General features: G+C 39.9%; 1 protein-coding gene and 1 long non-coding RNA gene across 4 annotated transcripts in view; one reads left to right on the top strand and one right to left on the bottom strand.

Moving 5' to 3' along the window:
* The window catches only part of PRHA (pathogenesis related homeodomain protein A), a 64,616-nt gene that overhangs the window by 32,030 nt on the left and 5,084 nt on the right, over positions 1-27,502 (top strand). For 2 of the 3 annotated variants that reach the window (XM_088956587.1, XM_088956588.1), the window contains exon 9: positions 26,167-26,217. The exons of the other annotated variant lie outside the window; for it this stretch is intronic. In XM_088956587.1, the coding sequence (XP_088812713.1) occupies positions 26,167-26,217 (51 nt within the window). The remainder of the gene's footprint in view (positions 1-26,166; positions 26,218-27,502) is intronic. 3 annotated transcript variants of the gene reach the window in all.
* Positions 57-27,502, bottom strand: part of LOC148844030 (uncharacterized) — a 33,272-nt gene continuing 5,826 nt past the window's right edge. Inside the window, exons 3-4 of the long non-coding RNA XR_016102831.1 lie at positions 1,383-1,481; positions 57-476 (exon numbers count right to left, since the gene is read on the bottom strand). This is a non-coding gene — a long non-coding RNA (uncharacterized LOC148844030). The remainder of the gene's footprint in view (positions 477-1,382; positions 1,482-27,502) is intronic.

Genomic DNA, 27,502 nt, shown 5'->3' with positions numbered 1-27,502 from the left:
AGGACAGGAGATTAGCATTTCTTGGAAGGCTCCTACATAACCACTAGAATGGGTTCTTTTTTTTTTGAAGGATAAAAAAAAACTTTCATTAAAATAAAATAAGCATACATTACAAACCAATTGATTGTCAAGATGACACACCAAAAAACTAATACATCTAATCAGACTGTAAATGAATCCACATTACAGATTTCAATTCAAGAACACTCCAGAAATTCTCTAACAAATCAGATCTGTTAACTTGGTCAAAATATAGAAGGACCAAAATCTATTATATTACAAGTTTACCCACTGCTGTTACCATTAATTCGATGATCTTTGATTTATTCTCAATAATCTTATGTTCCTCTCATTCCATAGTTACCAGAAAACTGCAAAGGGAATGCAACTCCACATGATTTTGGCTTTCTTTCTTCCTAAGTCTTGGCCACTGCAAAGTTTATCACATCCATGGAATACTTCATCAATCACAAAACCTGCAAAAACACCTATCACTAGCTCAAACAAATCCTTCTCCTATAGTTGTCTCCATAGTCTATAGGACCCTAGATACATGGGGTTCTCATACAAACAAAATAGGCAAACAAGGGAAAACCAGGTCCGGCAGAAAAATAGATAGAGGAAAAGATTTCCAGAGTATTCTATAGGGCATAGAAAATTTTGGAACTGCTTTCTGTAGATTGAAAATATCGCATAAATCATATACAATAAGTTTTATTGCCTAAAAGGACCTCCATCGACCAGACCAATGTTTTAAAAGGCGTGGGAGGTGTACGGCTGGAGGCGCGGGCACCCCCAAAAAGCCTGAGGCATATACCAGAGGTGCTGACACCTCTGAGGCGTACGCCTCAGGGGCAAGAGGCATACGTCTCATATGTTTTTTTCATGAAGCGTGCTAGAGGCATACGCCTCATGTGCCTCATGCACACCTCATGTAAAAAGATAGAAAAAAATAAAGAAAAAATAAAAAAAAGGAAAGGAAAGGAAAGAAAAGATAAGGGGAAAGAAAGCGGGCTGGGGACTAAGCCCCCGGATCCTTTCAGCTGATCTTCATTCTTCTTAATATACAAGATTTTTATTAAAAATAAAGAAAAATGAGATCCTCCTTCCTCTTCTCCCTCCTTCTTCCTCCTCATCCCCCTCCTCTTAAGTAGGCTTACGCCTCGTGTTCGGGAGGTTTACGCCTCTTACGTTCTGAACTATGCCTCACGCCTCACATCACGCCTCTGCGTTTTAAAATATTTAACCATACAAGCCAGAAAACCCAAATCTATATTTCAATATTTTTCATTTATAAATTGCAAAAAGAAAAAAAAAAAAACTGAAACAGCCTCTGATTAACAAACCACACCAAAGTTCACATAAATTCAAGGTGCACTGACCTGAGTCATTCCAAACTTTTGGTCATGGGCTGCTACTGTCCATATGGCTTGCTGGCACCATCTGGTGGTGTGCTTGTGTCAGCAGCTCCCCCTGTGGCCCTGTTAGACATGATCAAAAGGATATAAACTTTGGATCCTTGATTGTGCTTTGATATCAAGTAGAGGAATTCTCATGCCCCTCTATCACTAACTTATATATATTAAGATTTCAAACTACAATGATGCCCTTAATAGGCACCTAATTATCGGTCCAAGTACAATGACAACATTATCGTTATACATTTTTAGTAGGTATTAAGAAAACTATCACTTCTATTGATCCAAACCATAAACTGCATGCCAATAGAGGAGAACCATTAGAAGATAAGGGATAATATTATAGATGACTCCTGTATTTATGCCTAAGTCATTCAGATACATATCATAAGTTTAGCTAGTATATGCATCAGATACAAGTAATTCATCTTAAGCAGCTAATATGATTCTTGATTGCTTAAATCTTGCTCCAGGGAAAGGAATTTCATATGCTAGTCATAGTCACTTGAATTAGAGGTATTTACAGATGCAAATTAGGCTAGCTCTCATGATGATAAGTGTTCAACATCAGGATAATACACTTCTGTGGGTGGCAATCTAGTGCCATGGAGTAGAAACAGTCAGTAGTAGCCAGGTCTACTGCTGAGGTCAAATATAGGGTGATAACTGCTCGAATTTCAGAGTAATTTCTTAGAAGGGGTTGCACCTTGTGCCTCTGCTAGGGTTTTTGTAACTCTTAACAGTTTCTGATTAATAAAATTTTCAATCATTTATCAAAAAAAAAAAAAATGCTCGAATTTCAGTGTTGTGGATTAAGATACTCCTTGGGGAGTTAGGCACTGAGTTTGATAAATTGATGAGGATATATTATGACAATAAAGTAACCAATAAAATTACACACAATCCACTCCAGCATGATAGTTCCAAGCATAAAAGAGTTGATCAATATTTTGTACAAGAGAAGTTTTCCTTTGGACATAGGTTGTTTTGTGAAAGTAAAAAAGGTCATATAGTAGATGTTTCTTATAAAAGGTTTACCTAAATCAAAGTTTGATGGATTATTTATCAAGCTGGACATGCTTAACATCTATGTTTAGCTTGATGGGTAGTGTTGAGATGTTTAGTTTGTACTTACTATGCTTATGTGAGGGTATTAGTGTCATTGTACATTATATTATAGGTAATAATGGATGGGCTGACTGCTGGAGTATTGATCCTTGCTCTCTCGAATACGTTCCTCTCTTCTCTCCCTTTATCATTATTTCTCTATCCTAATAAAGATAAAATCAATTACAACATGCCAAGTCCTTGAAAAAACTCATGTTAAACCTGTACAAACCTGGTGCTTTATCTCATTCAAACACTTCAATGCTGCCTCAATTTTTTTCATAGTAAATTCCTCCTCTAAACCTTCTGGCTTAGTTTGGAAGAAATACAAATACAAAATTGTAGTGTGCAAAACCTTGTATTTTGTATTATTTTTATATATTTGTGCAGTACATATTTGTATTTGTACTCCTTCCAAACTGAGCCTCTGTGTCACTGTTTAGTCAATTGAGACAAATGCTACCAATTGCTACATGTCTGCAATGGACAACAGTGTATAAACTCATAGAAAAACTTCTTAGCACATATACAATACCATTCTGCCAAATCAGAAAATTTTCAACTGCTTTTTGCCTTGCAATACAGTTCCTTCTTTTAGCTTTAGCATCACCATCATTAACATCTAAGTCTTTTCCCCACTTTGTGTGGTCATACACATGAATCCCGTTCTGTTTGGTTCTACACTCATTAGTAAATTGTAGGCCCTGAAAATCATTTCTTACTATTTCAACAATTATCCTTTTTGGTCTACCCCTAGCTCTTCTAGCTCCCTCAACTTGCCATAGGTCACGTCTTTATATTGGTGCTATAGATGGTCTTTCCTGTATGTGACGAAACCTTCTTAGTCTACCTTCCCTCATTTTATCATCTATTGGAGCCATTCTTATATTCCTAAAATAATTTCATCTCTAATCCTATGTTTTCTAGCTTTCCAATTCATCATTCTCAACACTTGCATTCCTGCCATGCTCTTTTTTTTTTTTTTTTTCTTTGGAAATGTTGTTTCTTGACTGTCTAACCTTGAACCATGTTGTCCTAGATTTTTGCCTCCAAATACCTCCTCACTCTGAGCGACTTATTGAATGAAATAGTAGACGAATGGTAGAGAAAAGACGAGAAAAATGATAGAGGAGTCTTAGCCCTACAACAGCCTCTATTGTATTTATATTTGTTATAATCAGTTACAATTGCTAAAATACCCCTGAGGGCTAAACAAAAAAAAAAGAAGAAAAAATGTTAACAAATTATACCTTACCTTTGCTAGAGTCAGATCGAGAGAGAGAGAGAGAGAGGATAATAGTTTGGTGGGTGTGTCAAAAAGTGATTGTCGACACCAAAGAGAATAATATTTATATTAAAAAGATAAAAAGACAAATTTGCCCTTAGTATACATAAGTTAGTTTACAAACCAAACTATTGTACAAGAAAGAATGTAAAAATACAAAAGTAGCCCTTGACTAATGTTGAAATAATTTAATTATTTGTGTTAGAGTCTGTTTGGCTAGTTAAAGCGTTTTTTATTTCTGTTATGTCTGTTATTGTACTCACTTACAGCAGGGGCACAAGGGTCTTTTCCCTTCTTATTTCTGCCGCCCTATATAATATAATAAAAGCTGGCACTGCCAGCACTGTTCTATTGCTCCAAACTTTTTCCTTCTTCCTTTCTTCCTTCTCCTTTCTCTCTTCTTTCCTTCTCTTCTCTACTTTCTCATATTTCAATCAGATTTATTGTCAAGATGGTATCAGAGCAAGGCTGTTGAATCTGGGTGACCAAGTTTTCTCTCTTCAAGTTGCTGAATCTGGGCGGAACAGAGGACTGAATCTGGGCTGATCAAATCAGATCTGCAACTGGTACAACCCTAAAGTTTTATTTCTTCCTTTATTTATTTCCTTGGTCGTGTACCAAGTGGAGAGCGAATGAATCCAAACCACTGAATGTCGACAAACTTTTGTGAGGGTTATATCTTTCATTTGTTGGATCGTGTGATCCTGTAAATGTCGGCAGACTTTTGTGAGGGTTATATCTGTTATTTGTTGGGTCGTGCGATCCTGTACCCATGAAAAGGTGACTGTAGGTCGTAGATGACCTGTTTTCTCTGCTCGTTAGTCTGATTTCATGTGTGTTAGGATCTCTCTTATTGATTAATGCTGTGGTGGAACTTATACGTTATTGATTAATGCTGTGGTGAAAATCAGTCTCGTCATAGTTCTTCTTTGGAAGTTGGTGCTGTTGTTTTTTGTGCTCAGATTAAGTCCAGAACTGAATTGTTGTGTGTGGAGTTTTTTGTCAATATAAGGAGGGATCTTATGTTGAGAGTTTAGATAAAAAAACTTGTGCTTACCATGTTGTCTGAGAATTCTGCTACTTCAGAGATTCCAGGGAGCCACAATGGAGTGAGTGGGGGAATGGATATGAGTTTCCCCATTGCTGTTATTCCCTTTGATGGTCTGAACTACCTTGAGTGGTCTAGGGGAATAAAACTCTACATCACTGCTAGGGGAAAATAGGATACATCAATGGGAGAGTGAAGGAACCGAAGTACAGAAGTGCTGAATATGATAGGTGGAACCAAGAGAATAGTATGGTGATGTCATGGCTCTTGGTTTCCATGCTGCCACAGGTAAGGAAGACTTTTATGTGGGCTGAAACTACTTGTGAGATACGGGAACAAGCAAAGTCCACCTTTCAGAGCAGAGACACTATGCCGAGATATATCAACTGCAAGCTGAATCCTCTACTTGCAAGCAGGGGGAGAGGAGTCTCTCGATGTACTATTCTGATTTGACATCGATATGGAAAGAACTTGATCACTACCAGAATGTGAATTGGAAGTGTGATGAAGATGCCAAGGCGTATAAGTCATTTGTATCTCAGCAATGGTCTTTGCCTTTCTCCTAGGGCTGAATCCTTCATATGAGTCCATCAGGGTGCAAACCTTGGGTAGTAAAGACTTGCCATCAGTTCAGGAGGTGTATGTCTTAGTGCAGTCAGAAGAGAGTAGAAGAAGTGTGATGAATTGTGTAGAGGGGGAGTCAGTTGCCCTAGCTATCTGGGGAAATTCAGATGCAAATGTCGGAGGTGCTTTTAAGAAAGGTGACTCTCAGAAAAGAACAGATGATAAGAGTAAACTTTGGTGCACTCACTGCTAGAAGACACGACACACGAGAGATACATGTTGGGATCTCCATGAAAAACCTAAATGGGCACAGGATTTGGGTAAGAAGTCAACACCTGATCAGGGCAAGAAACCAAGCCAGCAGAATTAGAAAAAGTATGACTCTCAGAAGAGAACAGATAATAAGAGTAAACTTTGGTGCACTCACTGCTAGAAGACAAGACACACTAGAGATACATGTTGAGATCTCCATGGAAAACCTAAATGGGCACAGGATTTGGGTAAAAAGTCAACACCTGATCAGGGCAAGAAACCAAGTCAGCAGAATTAGAAAAAGTATAACTCAGCTAATATGGCATCTCCAAAGACTAGTCCATTGGTAACTCAGGAGAGACATCCCAGTTCTAACCCTAAGGAAGAAATTATCAACTCCTTTCGTGACCATTTGGAATTGTATGGTAGGACTCTCCACCAGATGGATTCTGGTCCTACTTCCTCTACCTCCTTCACGTCTACATCAGGTAATGTTGCCACTGCCTTTGTGTGTCATCTCATACCACTAATTCTCCTTGGGTTATTGACTCCAGAGCCTCAAACCACATGACCGGTAAGTCAAATTTATTTAAGACATATAACCTTCTCTCTGGGAGAGATAAGGTGAGACTAGTTGATGGTCCTTTCTCTACCATAGCTGGCCAAGGTACCATACCTCTCCCACTCGGCCTTACCCTTTTTAATGTATTGCATATTCCGAAATTACCTATAAATTTGTTGTCCATTAGTAGTATAACTCACTCTTTGAACTGTTCAGTCACTTTTTTTTCTGTCTTCATGTGTGTTTCAGGATTTGGCCTTGGGGAGGACGATTGGTAGAGGAAGCATGGTGGATGGCCTCTACGTGTTGGAGAATAAAGCTGGTCTTGTGGCTACAGAGTCTATGAGTTTGTCAAGTGAGAGTCAAGCTTATTTATGACATAGTCGTCTAGGTCATCTTTCTTTTGAGTCATTAAAAGTTATGTTCCCAAATTTGTTTGACTCCTTGTCAGTGAGTCAGTTACAGTGTCAGACATGTCAATTGAGTAAACATTGTAGAAGTTCTTTACCTTTGAGAAATAAAAGATCTGAATTTCCATTTCATATTGTTTATTCTGATGTTTGGGGCCCTGTTACTCTACCAACTGAGGTTGGATATAAGTAATTCATTACCTTGATTGACAATTACTCTAGATACACTTGGGTTTACCCTATGCGATCTCGAGATGAAGTGCCAAAAATTGTGAAAGATTTTCAACGCATGGTGTTAACTTAGTTCCAAACTGAAATCCATATCTTCCAGTCGGACAACGCGAAGGAATACTTCCATAATGATCTTACAGAGTTTTTTGTTTTGAGTGGGTCACTTCAGCGAAGCTCTTGTGCCAGGACACCCCAACAAAATGGTACTGCTGAACGAAAGAACCATCACCTTCTCGGAGTAGCTCGTGGCTTATTAATTCATACGAATGTGCCAAAACGTTTTTGGATGGATGCAGTTTTGTGTGCTACATGCATCATCAACCGTATGCCATCTCGGTTACTAGAGTATAAGGCCTCACATCAGCTTCTTTTTCCTACAGCTCTGTTGTCCACCATTCCGATGTGTGTTTTTGGGTGTTGTTGCTTTGTCTATAACCTGTCCCCTACTCGAGGTAAGCTTGATCCTCGGGCTATTCCTCGTGTTTTCCTTGGTTACCCTTTATCTCAAAAGGGGTATCGCTGCTATGATCCTACCTCTCGCAAGTACTATGTCTCCATTGATGTATCATTCTTTGAGAATCAACATTTCTTCTCGGTTTCTCCTCAAGGGGAGAGTAGGGTTAAGGAGAAACATGCGACTCAAACTCAACTACCTCCTTTACCCGATCCTCCTCCATTCCGGGTTTTTCATCGTCGCCATAAAAGCCAGCAGAGCTCAAGAGCTGTGGAGCCTGACACTATGCAACCAACATCATTAGATTCACCAGAGGCAGATCCGTCTCATCAGCAAGGTACACTTGCTCCTATTGATATGCTTGTTCCTCTAAATGTTGATTCACCTATCATCAATGATCTTGATATTCCTATTGCTAAGAGAGATGGTGTTAGATCTTGTACCACTAATCATCCTATCTCTAATTTTGTCCTATGATCACGTTTCACCTTCATTCCGTGCATTCCTCTATTCTGTGGACAGTGTCCCCATTCCTAAGAATGTGGCAGAAGCTTTATCTAAACCTGAATGGACAGATGCAATGCGGGAAGAAATTGATGCATTACACAAAAATGGCACTTGGGAGTTGGTGGACCTTCCTGAAGGGAAGGAACCAGTGGGTTGCAAGTGGGTGTTCACAGTGAAACACAAGGCTGATGGAACTGTTGAAAGGTATAAGGCTAGACTGGTAGCAAGAGGTTTTACACAGGTATATGGAGTGGATTATGTAAAGACTTTTGCTCCAGTAGCCTAGATGAACTCTATTAGGATCCTATTTTCATTGGCAGCAAATCTTGACTGGGAACTTCACCAATTGGACATCAAAAATGCTTTCTTGAATGGTGACTTAGAAGAGGAAGTGTACATGACCCAACCTCTAGGTTTCTGTGCCAAAGGTAGTGAACAAAAGGTGTGTAGGTTAAAAAAATCTTTATATGGGTTGAAACAATCACCTCGGGCTTGGTTTAGTAAGTTCCATTTAGTAGTTCAGCAGAATGGGATTCAAACAATGCCAGTTAGATCACACTCTATTTGTGAAAAGAGGTGAAGGGAAAAATTACAGCTCTTATTGTGTATGTGGATGACATAGTGATCACCGGAGATTGGGAGGCTGAAATACGGAGACTAAAAAAATTCTTAGCCTCTCAATTTGAGGTGAAAGATCTAGCCCCCTTGCGTTATTTCCTTGGAATTGAAGTTGCCCGCTCTCACAAGGGCATCTTTATTTCCCAACGGAAATATGTATTAGATCTACTAGAAGATACAGGCAAGTTGGGGGTAAAACCAATTGACTCACCAATTGAATCTAATCATCATCTGGGAGACAGTCAGGGAGAGTTTTTGAAAGATGTGATGAAGTTCCAGAGATTCGTAGGGAGACTCTTGTATTTGCCTATGACCAGACCTGATATTGCTTATGCAATGGGTGTCCTTGGTCAGTTCATGCACAATCCTAGGACAATTCACTTTGAAGCTGCAGAGAGGATCCTTAGATACCTCAAGAAGTTTCTCGGAGCTGGTTTGTTGTTCCAGAAACATGGTCACTTAAAGGTGGAAGTATATATTGATGCTGATTGGGCAGGAGCAGTCGATGACCGAAAGTCTACTAGTGGGTATTGTGCCTTTGTAGGAGGAAACCTGATCATATGGAGAAGTGAAAAACAAAGTGTGGTGGCTAGATCTAGTGCTGAAGCAGAATATAGAGTGATGTCTCATGGGGTTGCTGAAATCATGTGGATAAGAAATTTGTTAGGTGAATTGGGTTTTGCAGTGAGCAATCCTATGTCACTCTACTGTGACAATAAAGCTGCCATCAATATTGCTGCTAATCCAGTCCTGCATGATAGGACGAAACACATTGAAGTGGACATGCATTTTATTAGAGAGAAACTTGTAAATGGAGAAGTGTGTACTCCATATGTCAGCTCAGAAGAACAACTTGCAGATATCTTCACCAAAGGTCTTCATCATGTGTGGCACAATGATTTGTGTGACAAGTTGGGCATGATTGACATTTATGCTCCAACTTGAGGGGGAGTGTTGAAATAATTTAGTTATCTGTGTTAGGGTCTGTTTGGCTAGTTAAATCGTTTTTTATTTCTGTTATGTATGTTATTGTACTCACTTACAGCAGGGGCACAAGGGTCTTTTCCCTTCTTAATTTTGTCGCCCTATATAATATAATAAAAGCTGCCACCGCCAGCATTGTTCTATTGCTCCAAACTTTTTCCTTCTTCCTTTCTTCCTTCTCCTTTCTCTCTTCTTTCCTTCTCTTCTCTACTTTCTCATATTTCAATCAGATTTATTGTCAAGAGCTAACTCTCTTTATCTCTACACTCCCCCTCAAACTGATGCCTAGGAATAAGCATCAGTTTGTCCATGAGAAATATATGTTGAACCTAAGTCATTTCCTTTGTCAATAGATCTGCAAATTAGAGGCCAGAGAACACGTGGAAGAGAAATAATACCCGCAAGAAGTAGATTGCGAATGAAGTGGTAATCAATTTCGATATGTTTTGTGCACTCATGAAATATAGGGTTTGATGCAATTTTGATTGCACTTACATATAATTTCACTACACATTGAGGACATGGCTCTATATTAAGCTTTAGTGGAAGATTTGGATATAGTGAATTGTTTCTTGCACTTCCTGAAATGAGGGAGTTCCCAAAGAATACACACCAACTTGTAGTGGATCGTCGGGTGTCTGGGCATCCTGCCCAATCATCATCCACATAGGCAGTGGGGCTAATGGAGGATTAAGAGGAGAAGAATATGCCATGAGATAAAGTCCCCCTTACATACCTAATGACCAGATGAACTACAAACAAGTGTGGTCGTCGTGGGGATACAAACTGGCTCACAAGTTGGATTGCATAAGATATACCTGACCGAGTCATTGTAAGGTAGATTAGACTACCTATTAGTTGACGATAGAGTAGGGTCTTAAAGAGGAGAACCGTCACCCTTACTAAGTTTCAGATTCAGTTCCAGTGGAGTATCAACCGTCTTGGAGTCATTGAGGTCGGCCATTTTGATAGGATCAGCCGCATATTTATGTTGGTTGACAAAGTAACCTTAAGAATTACGGCTTACTTCAAGCCCCAAATAATAAGTTAAAGGACCCAAGTCCTTCATCTTGAAATATTCACTGAGTAGTCGTTTCAAATTAGCAACTCCCTTTGCATCATTCCCTGTAATGAGTATGTTGTCTACATAGAGAAGTAGGACTGTCATCCCCTGGTCCTGATGTAAAGAAAAGAGGAATGATCCGAAGAGCTCTGAATAAAGCCAATGTCAGTGATAATAGATCTGAATCTCTCAAACCATGCTCTAGGAGCTTGTTTGAGGCCATATAGGGACTTCTTTAAGTGGAAAACGAGTTGTGGATTTGTGCAATATCTAGGAGGAGACTTCATGTACACTGTTTCCTTCAATTCCCCAGTAGGAATGCATTCTTTACATCCATTTGATGAATTGTCCACTGTTTTGCTACGAATATAGCCAACAGGAGTCATATAGTTGTCATTTTTGCTATAGGAGCAAAAGTCTCCTCATAGTCTATCCCGTACTCTTGTTTATAACCTTGTGCGACAAGCCTAGCTTTGTTTCTTTCTTTCATTAAGTAAATCCATGTCATTCTTGAACAATCATCAATAAAGGAGACAAAATACTTGTACCCATTATAAGACTCTATTTTGATCGGACCCCAAACATCTGAGTGAACCAAAGAAAAAAGGACTCAACATACAACTCTCAACTCTTGGACTGAAGGACACACGCCGGTGTTTACCAAATTGACATGACTCACATTGTAAAACTGACAACTGACTCAATGATGGAACCAACATCTTGAGGACCTTGAGAGATGGATGTCCCAGTCGGCAATGCCATTGTAGAGGAGTAAGGGAAGTCTAAAGTGCAATTGAAGATCCACCGCCATCAAAGTAATACAATCCACCAGCTTCATGCCCCCCACCAATCTTCTTCCCCGTCTTGAGATCCTAAAAAACACAAGTGGAAGGAAAGAAGGTAACAGAACAGTTAAGAGCTTTGGTTATTTTACTAACAGACATAAGATTGAATGGAAATTTAGGTACGTATAAAACAGATGATAAAGGGACAGAAGCCAAGTCAACATTACCAACACCACAGATGGGAGATGAGGACCCATTGGCAAGTGTAACAGTTTGTGGTGTGGAGGTTTCAGCAAGAGAAGAGAACACACCTGGAGTCTCGGTCATATGATCTGAGGCTCCAGAGTCAATAATCCGGGAAGGAGTTTTAGATGACATGCAAGCGATACCTGATTGGGCATATGTGGCAGTGGTATGCTGTGAAGTAGTTTAAAGGAACCGTTCATACTCATCACGCGGAACACTCACCATCTCCCTCCTAGAAGTAGATGTAGATGTGGAAGGAGTTAGGTCTGCCAGTTTACTGTCACTAATAGCAACCTCACCTGCTACAACATGATTAGCCCATTTAGAGGGAGGGCCATGTAGATCATAACAGAAATTCACTGTGTGTCCATCCCTACCACAACGAGTACACTTCCTTGTAGAGTTATTTTTTTCCTCTGCCACGGCCTCCTTCTGAGTCACGGCCACCCCTACCAATCATGGAATTGCCACAACCCCCTCTGGAATGACCTCCCCCTCTTGTACTATGTCCACCACCTCTAGCTGTCACAAGTGTTGATCTATCATACTGTGTGGGGTTCTTTGTCTGGCCCAAAGAGATTCTACGAAGTCTTGAGAATACTTCCTCAAGTGTATGAAGAGTAGAGCCCCCCAATATTTGAGCTCTAACTGGTTCATATTCCGACTTCAGCCCACTAAAAATCTTGTAACATCTAGCTGCTCCCTTTGCTGTTGCTGAACTTGAATATCTGGAGTAAGGGGATGATAGACATTGAGTTCATTCCTTATATTCTTCATGCAGGCATAGTACTCTTCTAGTGTTTTGGTTCCTTGTTGTAAATCAAAGTACTCCTGATACAGCTGATATACTCTTGTTGTGTTATCTTGTCCAGAATATAGCTTCTTAGCATGCTCCTATATATCCTTAGCTGTATCAAGGAACATGAAGTTGGCACTGATTTTGGGTTCCATACTATTCCACAGCCAAGTCATGATTTGGGCATCTTCTTGTTCCCAATCATCAAACCCTGGAGAGTCAACCGGTGGCTTCTCATCTCTAACATGCTTTGCTTTCTTCTTTGCCTTGAGAAAAACTTTCACTGATTTAGCCCATGGAACATTGTTCTCCCCAGTTAGTTTAATTGAGGTCATTTGTACTCCTAAGTAGTCGGAGGAAATTACTACACTAGGTTTCTGATCATTGTAGCCATCTCCTATTGCTGCCATTGTACCTTTTCACAGTTGTCTCTAACTTTACTTCTCAGCTACAAGCTGGTTGATGTTGTTCACAGTTTGATATTTCAGCCCCTATTGCAGCCTCTAAACACCATTGTTGACTTCACACACTTGTTCTTATTCACACTACTGCTGACTTCACACACTTACGTCCCACATAAGCATTAGTTTACCATTCACTAATCACAAGTAGAGGCCCTCTTACAACCACTCAAGCACCACAACACAGCCAAATCTGTTGCACCCAGTTCAAACTTATTTAACACACTTAAGAGGGCATTACACAACCACAAGGAGTTCGGCAAGGTCACTGCATTCTACCTTACACCACTCGGCCACTTACAGCAGCCCTAATACCATTCAACAACTTACAGCAGCCCTACACCATTCGGCTACTGCACACACAGCTCTTCCTAGGGCAACAACGAACCTAGTTCTCTAGGTTCTACTCAGTACAACAACTTCTTGTAGGGTTTCTACCCAGAAATATAAGTAACACTAGAAGAAGAGAGAACTGACCTTCCTTTGAGAATATCAATCAACCATTCACTACTGAAGTCACTTTCCTTGTTGAAGAAGGTTATGCGCAGCAGAGAGACAAGCTGTACTGTTTCTGACCTAGGGTGAACCAGTTCTCTCCATCGACTGATCAGAAGCGAAGGTGAAGAGTCACGAACAATGCTGAGGTGCTTTACCAACTGACTTAGGTTAGGAGCATTGCTCTGATACCATGTTTCTACTGTTGCTACAGTAGTCCGAACAGGAAGAGGAGAAGAAGAAGAAGAAGAAGAAGAAGAAGAAGAAGAAGAAGAAGAAGAAGGGTCTGTCGAAAATCTGATTGTTAACCCATTCAGTCGACCCCCTTAATCTATATTAGATTCTAATCATAGTTACAGAGACAGAAATGACCTTACTTAAGTGTGGGGCAGAGTAACTCTAATAACACTGCCACATAAGGAAGTTACTTAATAAACAGAAGAAGACTAAACTACCCCTATTCGGCACATCTTAACAAGTACAATCTCATAGGTCTGTCTATTGCGAATCCAATTTCTTGTAGGAGGTTTCTCAGCCATACTAATTCACATGTAGTGTATTCGGCTTTAGCACTACTCCTTGCCACAACAGTCTGCTTCTTACTCTTCCATGTCACTAGATTGCCTCCAAGGAATGTGTAGTAACCTTTAGCACTACTCCTTGCCACAACAGTCTGCTTCTTACTCTTCCATGTCACTAGATTGCCTCAAAGGAATGTGTAGTAACCTGTAGTAGATCTTCTATCCGACACAGAGCCTGTCCAATCTGCATCTGTATACCCAATTTCTTCAAGTCTTCCTCCTAGTTTGTACAATAACCCATGGCCTGGAGCTCCCTTTAGGTACCTTACAAGTCTAAGAGTTGCATTCCAGTGAGGTATCCAGGGGTTCTGCATAAATTGGCTCACCATGCTGACTACAAAGGAGATGTCTGGTCTTGTGATAGTCAGATAGTTCAGCTTCCCCACTAACTGTCTGTATCTTCCAGGATCATCAAATATTTCACCTGTATCGGTGCTCAACTTAGCATTTGGTTCCATGGGAGTTTCGGCCGGTTTCGCACCTAACAGTCTTGTTTCTTCCAATATCATCAAACCTTGTTTTAATCTGGAAACTTCTATACCTAAGAAGTACTTCAACTTCCCAAGGTCTTTTGTTTGAAAATGTTCTTGTAGGAAGACCTTTAGTTTATCAATCCCCAATTTGTCACTGCCAGTTATGACAATGTCATTCACATAGACTACTAATAAAATCTTTTTGGCTTCTGAATCATAGCTGAAGACTGAGTGGTCAACCTGACATTGTTTCATTCCAAAATTCTTCACCACTTTACTAAACTTCCCAAACCAAGCACGAGGAGATTGTTCCAACCCATAAATTGCCTTTCTCAGTCTACACACCTTACCATCCTCCCCCTAAGCAACAAACACAGGTGGTTGCTCCATATATACCTCCTCCATGAGGTCACCATGAAGGAATGCATTTTTTAATGTCAAGTTGAAACAAGGGCCAATCATACATAACTACCAGGGAAATTAAGACACGGACTGAGCTAATCTTTGCCACTAGGGAGAAGTTCTCCATATAGTCCACCCCATATAGCTGAGAATAACCTTTAGCAACAAGTCAGGCCTTCAAATGTTCCATACTACCATTTGGAAAGTATTTAACAGTATACACCCATTTGCAACCCACAACATGCTTACCTGGAGGAAGAGTAGTGAGTTCCCACGTGTGAGTATGCTGAAGAGCAGAGAGCTCCTCCTCCATTGCCTGATGCCACCTGGGTGAAGTAAGGGCCTCCTGGACATCCTTAGGTATAGAGATAGATGACAAGAGAGAAACAAACTGGCAATGTGAAGTGGAAAGGTGAGAGACTGAAACAATAAAAGATTTTGGGACAGGAGCAACAACAGGATCTGTAGACAAGGTAGAAGTCGGAGGAGGTGCCAGTGTCTGTTGATGAGTATACACTTGTCGGATTGGTGGTCATTCAGTAGGAATCTACACTGGAGAAGGTGACGGTTCAGCCCCAACTGGAACACCCGGAACAGGATCACGGATTGGAAGAGGGAGAGGAAGCAAAGGTGGAGATAACGAAACTTCAGGTCTTGAGAAGAATGGAACGGACTCGAAAAACGTGACATCAAGACAAACATAGGACTTCCGAGTAATGGGATTGTAACACTAGTACCCTTTTTGGGTCCGAGAGTTGCTAAGAAAGATACACTTAATAGAGTGTGCATCTAGCTTGTCTAACCCAGGACTCAGATTGTGAACAAAGCACACACAGCCAAAGACCCGAGGTGTTAATGGAAAGGGAGACAAGGTGGGGAACAAAATAGAAAAGGGAGACCGACCATGAAGGTTGAAGGATGGCATCCAATTAATAACGAAACAAGCAGTAAGCACAACGTCACTCCAAAAACGTTTAGGAACACTCGTATGATGAAGAATAGATCGAGCAGTTTCAAGGAGATGACGGTTCTTTCGTTCAATCACCCCATTTTGCTGAGGGGTGAATGCACATAAAGTTTGATGAATGATGCCATGTTGTTCTAAATACTGTTGGAAAGAAGTGAGTAAGTATTCACGACCATTATCTGAACGAAGAACTTTGATTGGAAGACCAAATTGCATTTGTATTTCAGCATGAAATTTTTGAAAAATGGAAAATAATTCATTCCTTCCTTTCATTAAATAAATCCATGTCATCCTTGAACAATCATCAATAAAAGTGACAAAATACTTGTAACCATTATAAGACTATTTTAATCAGACCCCAAACATCTGAATGAACTAAAGCAAAAGGACAACATACGACTATCAACTCTAGGACTAAAGGAAACCCGATGGTGTTTCCCATATTGACACGACTCACATTGTAAAGATGACAAATGACTCAAAGACGGAACTAGTATCTTGAGTGCCTTGAGGGATGGATGTGTCCCAGCCAACAATGCCATTGTAGAGGAGTGAGGGAAGTCTGAAGTGCAATTGATGATCCACCACCGTCAAGATAATACAATCCACTGTCTTCATGCCCTCCACCAATCTTCTTCCCAGTCTTGAGATCCTGAAAAACACAAAATGAAGGGAAAAATGTAAGAGAGCAATTAAGGGCCTTAATTTACTAACTGACATAAGATTGAATGGAAATTTAGGTACATATAGAACAGATGATAAAGAAAGAGAAGCTGTGTCAACATCACCAACACCACAGATGGGAGAAGAGGAACCGTTGGCAAGGGTAACAGTTTGAGATGTGGAAGTTTCAGAGAGGGAAGAGAACACACTTGGAGTCCCAGTCATGTGATCAGAGGCTCTAGAGTCAATAATCCAGGGAGAGGGTTTGGATGCTAGACAAGCAATACCTAAGTGAGCAAGGGTGGCAGTAGTATGTTGTGAAGTAGCCTGAAGGAACCTTTCATACTCAGCGTGCGGTACACTCATCATCTCCTTCCCAAAAACAGATGTAGATGTGGAAGGTGTGAGATCTGGCTGTTGGTTATCACTGACATCAACCCCACCAGCTACTGCATGATTTTCCCATGTAGAAGGTGGGCCATGGAGATCATAACAAAAATTCACTGAATGTCCTACCATGGCCTCCCCCTGAGTCACGACCACCACCACGGCCAAATATGGAACCACCACGACCTCCTCGAGATCCATGTCTTCCCCCTCTATTACCACGTCCACCTCCTCTAGCTACCACAAATCTTGATCTGTCAGACGGTGTGGTACTCTCTGTAGAACCCAAGGAGATCTTGCGAAGCCTTGCAAATACTTCCTCAAGTGTAGGAAGAGTAGAGCCTTCCAAAATTTGGGCTCTAACTGGTTCATACTCTAATTTCAGCCCCACTAAGAACCTAATGACATCCAGTTGTTCCCTTTGCTGTTGCTGAACCTTAACATCCGGAGTTAGGGGATGATAGACATTTAATTAATTTTTGAGGTTTTTCATACTGGCATAGTACTCTTCTAGGGTTTTATTCCCTTGCTACAGAGCAAAATACTCCTGATAGAGCTGATATACCCTCGTAGTATTATCCTGCCCAGAGCAAAGCTTCTTAGCATGTTCCCATATGTCCTAGTTGTATCTAAGAACATAAAGTTGGCACTTATTTTGGGTTCCATACTATTCCATAACCATGTCATGATTTGGGCATCTTCCTGTTCCCAGTCATGAAACCTTGAAGAATCAGCTGATGGTTTATCTTCCTTCACATGCTTCATTTTCCTCTTTGCCTTGAAAAAAACTTCCACTAACTTGGCCCATGGCACATAGTTCTCACCATTAAGTTTAATTGAAGTCATCTACACACCCGGATAGTTAGAGGGAATCAGTAGACTAGGTTTCTGATCACTACAACCATCTCCAGTTGCTGCCATGATGCCCTCCCAATGCTACTTCTAATGCTGAATCCCTAGTCACCAACCGAGTACTGCTGTCAGGAGTTTGATGTTCCAGACACTACAGCAGTCTCCAAACACAGATGATAGGTTCACAACCAGTCACAATCAATCACCACTGAGCAAACTACCATTTAGATTAATAACGAAAGGTAAACCAGCATTCAGGCAGCACCAACAAGGCAGAAAATTGATGTGGGCAATTCGGCCATTCCTTCAAGCCCAAAAAAAAAACAAAACTTTTGTTCTTGTTCACACCACTACTGATTTCACAGAACCATAAATCACGATGACATTAAATCAGCAACTCACTAACCACATACACCATAGCTGCTCAATAGAGAGTGAGCATCACAAACACCACCACACGACCATAGCTGTCACACATGGTACAAGTCTGTCTAACCTTTTCAGAGGGCACTACCAGTCCAAAAAAAAGAAACATTAACTACTACCACTGCAGTAACCTGTCAGTCGATTCAGGTCACTTGTGACCGACAGAGGTTTCAAAACAATCAACAGACCCACACAAAAGGGTCAAACATACCCTTACACCATTCGGTCACTGTAAACATAGCCTGTTCTTGGACTTTTTTCCAAGAACCAAGGCTACAAACAACCTAGTTCTTTAGGTTCTGATCAGTCCGAGCAGATTTTTGAAGGCTTTCAACCCAGAAATACCAACAGCACAAAAAAAAGGTAACCAATCTCGATGGAGAGCTTCAGTCGAGCATCCACTTACTTCTGGAGTTATTTTCTTGAAAAACAATCAAGTTCTAAGCAGAGGAAGAAGGACCGAAGTGTTCTCAGACGTAGGTCGAGTGTTCTCCATTTCCAGTCCAGAAAGAAGAAAAAGGAAGTCACAATTAGAGAGGAGCAGATATAGAAAGCAACGTCCTGCTCTGATACCATGTTTGTTCAGTGGCTTCAACAGTTTGAACTAGAAGAAGAAGAAGAAAGAAGAAGAAGAAGAAGAAGAAAAAGAAATCAGTCGAACATGGTAGCCTAAACCCTACCATTCGACCATAATATGGATTAGGGGTTTAATTAAGTACAATGACAGTGTTAGCATCTTCTACAAGTTGGCCAACAGAAATCAAAAGGGTAGTTAAATTGGGTATAAATAAGATTTTGGGTAGGTGAAAAGAAGAAGACTTAAAGGTAAATAAATGTAAATCATCACAACCAAGTATATCTAATTTTTCACTATTTATAGTAACAATGTGTTTATTAGGGAGGTGGGGTTTGGGATACTAAACAAAAGTGGCCCTCATCATGTGGTTAGAGGCGTCAGAGTCAATACTCCAAAGGTGATTTGATGAAGGGCAGTAGGTAGGAGACTTACCAAAGGTGATTTGAGGTCATACTGGTCAGAGTCCTCGATATGTTCTCTTACAGTTGTATGTATAACCCAAGCATAGACCTATGTAACAGTCCACATAAGATCAGATTGTGTAACCAAGAACACATTCTATGAATTATTGCATCAATTACACACTAAACAAGTAAATGCTAATTATTTGTAATTATACATCTTGAAAAGAAAGTTACATTATTTGTATAGTTCTCACCATTAAGTTTAATTGAAGTCATCTACACACCCGGATAGTTAGAGGGAATCAGTAGACTAGGTTTCTGATCACTACAACCATCTCCAGTTGCTGCCATGATGCCCTCCCAATGCTACTTCTAATGCTGAATCCCTAGTCACCAACCGAGTACTGCTGTCAGGAGTTTGATGTTCCAGACACTACAGCAGTCTCCAAACACAGATGATAGGTTCACAACCAGTCACAATCAATCACCACTGAGCAAACTACCATTTAGATTAATAACGAAAGGTAAACCAGCATTCAGGCAGCACCAACAAGGCAGAAAATTGATGTGGGCAATTCGGCCATTCCTTCAAGCCCAAAAAAAAAACAAAACTTTTGTTCTTGTTCACACCACTACTGATTTCACAGAACCATAAATCACGATGACATTAAATCAGCAACTCACTAACCACATACACCATAGCTGCTCAATAGAGAGTGAGCATCACAAACACCACCACACGACCATAGCTGTCACACATGGTACAAGTCTGTCTAACCTTTTCAGAGGGCACTACCAGTCCAAAAAAAAGAAACATTAACTACTACCACTGCAGTAACCTGTCAGTCGATTCAGGTCACTTGTGACCGACAGAGGTTTCAAAACAATCAACAGACCCACACAAAAGGGTCAAACATACCCTTACACCATTCGGTCACTGTAAACATAGCCTGTTCTTGGACTTTTTTCCAAGAACCAAGGCTACAAACAACCTAGTTCTTTAGGTTCTGATCAGTCCGAGCAGATTTTTGAAGGCTTTCAACCCAGAAATACCAACAGCACAAAAAAAAGGTAACCAATCTCGATGGAGAGCTTCAGTCGAGCATCCACTTACTTCTGGAGTTATTTTCTTGAAAAACAATCAAGTTCTAAGCAGAGGAAGAAGGACCGAAGTGTTCTCAGACGTAGGTCGAGTGTTCTCCATTTCCAGTCCAGAAAGAAGAAAAAGGAAGTCACAATTAGAGAGGAGCAGATATAGAAAGCAACGTCCTGCTCTGATACCATGTTTGTTCAGTGGCTTCAACAGTTTGAACTAGAAGAAGAAGAAGAAAGAAGAAGAAGAAGAAGAAGAAAAAGAAATCAGTCGAACATGGTAGCCTAAACCCTACCATTCGACCATAATATGGATTAGGGGTTTAATTAAGTACAATGACAGTGTTAGCATCTTCTACAAGTTGGCCAACAGAAATCAAAAGGGTAGTTAAATTGGGTATAAATAAGATTTTGGGTAGGTGAAAAGAAGAAGACTTAAAGGTAAATAAATGTAAATCATCACAACCAAGTATATCTAATTTTTCACTATTTATAGTAACAATGTGTTTATTAGGGAGGTGGGGTTTGGGATACTAAACAAAAGTGGCCCTCATCATGTGGTTAGAGGCGTCAGAGTCAATAATCCAAAGGTGATTTGATGAAGGGCAGTAGGTAGGAGACTTACCAAAGGTGATTTGAGGTCATACTGGTCAGAGTCCTCGATATGTTCTCTTACAGTTGTATGTATAACCCAAGCATAGACCTATGTAACAGTCCACATAAGATCAGATTGTGTAACCAAGAACACATTCTATGAATTATTGCATCAATTACACACTAAACAAGTAAATGCTAATTATTTGTAATTATACATCTTGAAAAGAAAGTTACATTATTTGTATAGTTCTCACCATTAAGTTTAATTGAAGTCATCTACACACCCGGATAGTTAGAGGGAATCAGTAGACTAGGTTTCTGATCACTACAACCATCTCCAGTTGCTGCCATGATGCCCTCCCAATGCTACTTCTAATGCTGAATCCCTAGTCACCAACCGAGTACTGCTGTCAGGAGTTTGATGTTCCAGACACTACAGCAGTCTCCAAACACAGATGATAGGTTCACAACCAGTCACAATCAATCACCACTGAGCAAACTACCATTTAGATTAATAACGAAAGGTAAACCAGCATTCAGGCAGCACCAACAAGGCAGAAAATTGATGTGGGCAATTCGGCCATTCCTTCAAGCCCAAAAAAAAAACAAAACTTTTGTTCTTGTTCACACCACTACTGATTTCACAGAACCATAAATCACGATGACATTAAATCAGCAACTCACTAACCACATACACCATAGCTGCTCAATAGAGAGTGAGCATCACAAACACCACCACACGACCATAGCTGTCACACATGGTACAAGTCTGTCTAACCTTTTCAGAGGGCACTACCAGTCCAAAAAAAAGAAACATTAACTACTACCACTGCAGTAACCTGTCAGTCGATTCAGGTCACTTGTGACCGACAGAGGTTTCAAAACAATCAACAGACCCACACAAAAGGGTCAAACATACCCTTACACCATTCGGTCACTGTAAACATAGCCTGTTCTTGGACTTTTTTCCAAGAACCAAGGCTACAAACAACCTAGTTCTTTAGGTTCTGATCAGTCCGAGCAGATTTTTGAAGGCTTTCAACCCAGAAATACCAACAGCACAAAAAAAAGGTAACCAATCTCGATGGAGAGCTTCAGTCGAGCATCCACTTACTTCTGGAGTTATTTTCTTGAAAAACAATCAAGTTCTAAGCAGAGGAAGAAGGACCGAAGTGTTCTCAGACGTAGGTCGAGTGTTCTCCATTTCCAGTCCAGAAAGAAGAAAAAGGAAGTCACAATTAGAGAGGAGCAGATATAGAAAGCAACGTCCTGCTCTGATACCATGTTTGTTCAGTGGCTTCAACAGTTTGAACTAGAAGAAGAAGAAGAAAGAAGAAGAAGAAGAAGAAGAAAAAGAAATCAGTCGAACATGGTAGCCTAAACCCTACCATTCGACCATAATATGGATTAGGGGTTTAATTAAGTACAATGACAGTGTTAGCATCTTCTACAAGTTGGCCAACAGAAATCAAAAGGGTAGTTAAATTGGGTATAAATAAGATTTTGGGTAGGTGAAAAGAAGAAGACTTAAAGGTAAATAAATGTAAATCATCACAACCAAGTATATCTAATTTTTCACTATTTATAGTAACAATGTGTTTATTAGGGAGGTGGGGTTTGGGATACTAAACAAAAGTGGCCCTCATCATGTGGTTAGAGGCGTCAGAGTCAATAATCCAAAGGTGATTTGATGAAGGGCAGTAGGTAGGAGACTTACCAAAGGTGATTTGAGGTCATACTGGTCAGAGTCCTCGATATGTTCTCTTACAGTTGTATGTATAACCCAAGCATAGACCTATGTAACAGTCCACATAAGATCAGATTGTGTAACCAAGAACACATTCTATGAATTATTGCATCAATTACACACTAAACAAGTAAATGCTAATTATTTGTAATTATACATCTTGAAAAGAAAGTTACATTATTTGTATAGTTCTCACCATTAAGTTTAATTGAAGTCATCTACACACCCGGATAGTTAGAGGGAATCAGTAGACTAGGTTTCTGATCACTACAACCATCTCCAGTTGCTGCCATGATGCCCTCCCAATGCTACTTCTAATGCTGAATCCCTAGTCACCAACCGAGTACTGCTGTCAGGAGTTTGATGTTCCAGACACTACAGCAGTCTCCAAACACAGATGATAGGTTCACAACCAGTCACAATCAATCACCACTGAGCAAACTACCATTTAGATTAATAACGAAAGGTAAACCAGCATTCAGGCAGCACCAACAAGGCAGAAAATTGATGTGGGCAATTCGGCCATTCCTTCAAGCCCAAAAAAAAAACAAAACTTTTGTTCTTGTTCACACCACTACTGATTTCACAGAACCATAAATCACGATGACATTAAATCAGCAACTCACTAACCACATACACCATAGCTGCTCAATAGAGAGTGAGCATCACAAACACCACCACACGACCATAGCTGTCACACATGGTACAAGTCTGTCTAACCTTTTCAGAGGGCACTACCAGTCCAAAAAAAAGAAACATTAACTACTACCACTGCAGTAACCTGTCAGTCGATTCAGGTCACTTGTGACCGACAGAGGTTTCAAAACAATCAACAGACCCACACAAAAGGGTCAAACATACCCTTACACCATTCGGTCACTGTAAACATAGCCTGTTCTTGGACTTTTTTCCAAGAACCAAGGCTACAAACAACCTAGTTCTTTAGGTTCTGATCAGTCCGAGCAGATTTTTGAAGGCTTTCAACCCAGAAATACCAACAGCACAAAAAAAAGGTAACCAATCTCGATGGAGAGCTTCAGTCGAGCATCCACTTACTTCTGGAGTTATTTTCTTGAAAAACAATCAAGTTCTAAGCAGAGGAAGAAGGACCGAAGTGTTCTCAGACGTAGGTCGAGTGTTCTCCATTTCCAGTCCAGAAAGAAGAAAAAGGAAGTCACAATTAGAGAGGAGCAGATATAGAAAGCAACGTCCTGCTCTGATACCATGTTTGTTCAGTGGCTTCAACAGTTTGAACTAGAAGAAGAAGAAGAAAGAAGAAGAAGAAGAAGAAGAAAAAGAAATCAGTCGAACATGGTAGCCTAAACCCTACCATTCGACCATAATATGGATTAGGGGTTTAATTAAGTACAATGACAGTGTTAGCATCTTCTACAAGTTGGCCAACAGAAATCAAAAGGGTAGTTAAATTGGGTATAAATAAGATTTTGGGTAGGTGAAAAGAAGAAGACTTAAAGGTAAATAAATGTAAATCATCACAACCAAGTATATCTAATTTTTCACTATTTATAGTAACAATGTGTTTATTAGGGAGGTGGGGTTTGGGATACTAAACAAAAGTGGCCCTCATCATGTGGTTAGAGGCGTCAGAGTCAATAATCCAAAGGTGATTTGATGAAGGGCAGTAGGTAGGAGACTTACCAAAGGTGATTTGAGGTCATACTGGTCAGAGTCCTCGATATGTTCTCTTACAGTTGTATGTATAACCCAAGCATAGACCTATGTAACAGTCCACATAAGATCAGATTGTGTAACCAAGAACACATTCTATGAATTATTGCATCAATTACACACTAAACAAGTAAATGCTAATTATTTGTAATTATACATCTTGAAAAGAAAGTTACATTATTTGTAATTGTATTAGCAAGGAAGTAAGTTGACTGAGTTGGGTTTTAAGGACATCAGACGTGGAAATGGTCATACTTGGGGCTAAGGTTTTGTTTTTTTTATCAATAACAAGAAAAAATTTATTAATAAAAGTGAAGATAAAGGTACAATTTCTTTCATTGAGATAAGGAGTCCTATCTCTACTCTTTAATTATCCATTTACATTTTACAGCCATGCCTAAACAATAATTCCCTCCCTGCCCCTTGCTTTGCCAACCACCATTTTGAATATTCTTCAGTAATCAATTTCTCCACATTCATTTCTTTTCCCCTCTACAAACTTTCCATTACAGCCATGCATTCATCTCTTAAAAAATCTCCCACTCCAACCATACCTGAGAATAAATCAACAATATTACCTTCCTCATTGAGTCATTTCTGAACACCCCCACTCCTGAATTCCCCAGATTGCCCCTACTGCTTCCATCAAAGTTGAGTTTTGTGAACCCTCTCTGTGGTGGCATCCAGCTTCTGTAAACTAGGCCTGTACATGGGTCAGTTTGGTTTGATTTCACATAAATTTATCAACCAAACTGAAACTATTGGGTTCAGCTTTATGCAACTGAAACTGACCAATTGGCACCAAAACTGAATCTCTTGGTTTCATATAGTTGTTGGTCAGTTTAATCGGTTTTAATTGAACCAAAGGGAAAATCCAAACCATAGACAGCTATCTCAGGAAGACCAGTAACCAACTAATTAAAAGACCCATGTCGGACCCACTACAAACCTATATCCTTGGAAAACAAAAAAATTGGCTTGAAGACAGGACACTTATGACAAAAGAGTTATTTAGGTTTTTAGGTTTTTTTTACTTGGTAAATGCTAAAATGCATTCAATTGTTCACATTTGGACAGAAAGATATTAAATCATGACCACACGTCCCCTTTGTATTGGCATGTGTGCCCAAGTATTACACTGGGTCCCACCAGGCCCCATGAAGTTTGTGGATCAGATTTTCACCTGCTTGTATGAAACTCTGTCATTTCATATCAAATCATGGCCTTTTACTTTTTTACTTTTTTACATTTTTTTTTATTTTTAGTTTTTGGCTTTTTGTGGGACAGTCAACTATCAACCTAACACTGACAAGAGACTAGAGAATAGAGAGGTGGGCTAGCGGCTGACAATCTGACTCAACTAACAAAAGGAAACTGGGTCATCGGTTACTAACATTTTTTAAACTGAAACTGACTACATTCTCTTAGAACCAACCATCTTGGGTTGAATTGGTCAGATTTGGCTGGTTTTTAACATTCTGTGAACAGCCCTACTGTAAACTGTAATCTTTTTGGAAGAAGAGCTTGCCACTTCTCTCCACTTTCTTATGATGTCATCTATTGATAAAATTGAGAAGATCTCCATTGTTTTAGCCTAGTGATCCACCCTAGCTGTAATATATTCAATCAATGTCATGGGGCTAAAGCATAAAGCTACCGTGTTGCTACTTAAATGATTGGATAGCTGGAAACCTGACTGATTTTCACTGGATTTCTATGGTTGGTAGGGAAACCTTGGGTGTGTTTCCTCTCATTTAGAGTTATGTGCAATTTAGTCTACCCCTTCAGGAAGAAAAAGTAAAAATGAAATATATATACACAAATATGCAATTGGAGCCTTATGCACACAAAATGTTCAGTAATCATGGGTAGTGTAGTGTGTGAATAACAATTTTAATGCCCTGGACAGAACACTTGTTAGCGTGATTTGGTTCATACTTTTGCCTTCATGGAAATCCTTTCTCGTTCATATTCATTTTTCATTTGAAGATCCCAACATTTTCGTTCTACTTACTACTTTCAGGTCAATAAGTGGTTCAAGAATGCTCGTTATACAGCTCTTAAAATCAGAAAGGTCAGCTTCTAAGCTCTCAACATCTCTATTACATTTGTCGAACATTTTCCAGCACAAAGAAGTGCCATATATTTGTGGACAATGGTTTTTCTGTTGTCTTTGCGAATACCCTCAGATGAGAAAAATGGATTAATGAAAAATGTTCATGCATGAACTGGATAAATTATTAATTGGTATATTGAACAGAATTTGAATTAGAACAGCATCACCTGAATCTTTCTCATATTTTACTCTTATTTTAATACCAAAAACATAGTTGTCAAGGCATTGCCTCACCTAGACTACTAGGCACCCATGGTTGAATGCCCAGCTTGAATGTCCTGGCTTACATAGGTGCATGTAGAAAGTAGAAAGTAAAACAGGAAGTACAAATAGAGTCAGATTTCTTCTTCTCAATCTCCAGGGCAAACAATCAACCCAGTCTAAGTCCCTTCCCCTTTACCTCCCTAGTTTGCTGATCTTGTACCAAACAACCATTAGAGGAAAACAAAACAATGTTACCATCTTCCACAAGTTGACCAACAGAAATCAAATTAGTAGTTAATTTAGGCACAAATAAAGTCTTGGGTAAGTGAAAGTAAGATGACTTAGAAGTAGATAAAAGTAAATCATCACAACCAAGTATATCTAGTTTTTCACCATTCCCAGTGATAATATGCTATTAAGGAGATGGGGTTTAGGAGACTGACCAACAGAAGCCCCTATCATGTGGTTGGAGGCACCCGAGTCTATGATCCAAAGGTGGTTTGATGAAGGGAATAAGGTAGAAGACTTACTAGACAGGCCAATAGCAGAGAATGCAGAAGAGAGCCAAAGACATGAGCTGCCAAATCCTTTCTCTAGAAATACCACCAGGATTATCATTCTGAGAAGCCACTGAAGTGATAGACGATGAGGCATCTGAATTCTCTACGGATGTATGATAGGCTTTATAAGACCCTTTCTTCTGATTAGACCCATTTCCTTTTGGTGGTTGAGTGGGACACTCTGTGATGATATGCCCTTGTTGCTTGCAGTATGCACATGTGTTCTTACAGTGTGACACAACATGTCCAAACTCCTTGCATTCATAGCACTGAATTCGGGAAAAATCCTTCTTCCCCTTAGACTTTGTTGCAAGAAAAACAGCATCTATGTTAGAGAAGAAAAACAGTCCCAAAAGAAATAAGAAATCAGATTAGAAAGAAGAAGAAACATAAGGAGACAGCAAGAAGAGAAGAAGAGGAAGGGAACGATTGAGAAGAAAGGGTGAAAGAGAAGAGTTGTTCATTCATCTCCTCCTTTC

Source organism: Nelumbo lutea, chromosome 8 (genome assembly GCF_056320005.1).
Source record: "Nelumbo lutea isolate HS-2025 chromosome 8, American lotus-T2T, whole genome shotgun sequence".
Lineage (NCBI taxonomy): Eukaryota > Viridiplantae > Streptophyta > Magnoliopsida > Proteales > Nelumbonaceae > Nelumbo > Nelumbo lutea.
The sequence above is the reverse complement of the archived record's forward strand: the minus strand, read 5'-3'. Positions and strand labels throughout refer to the sequence as shown.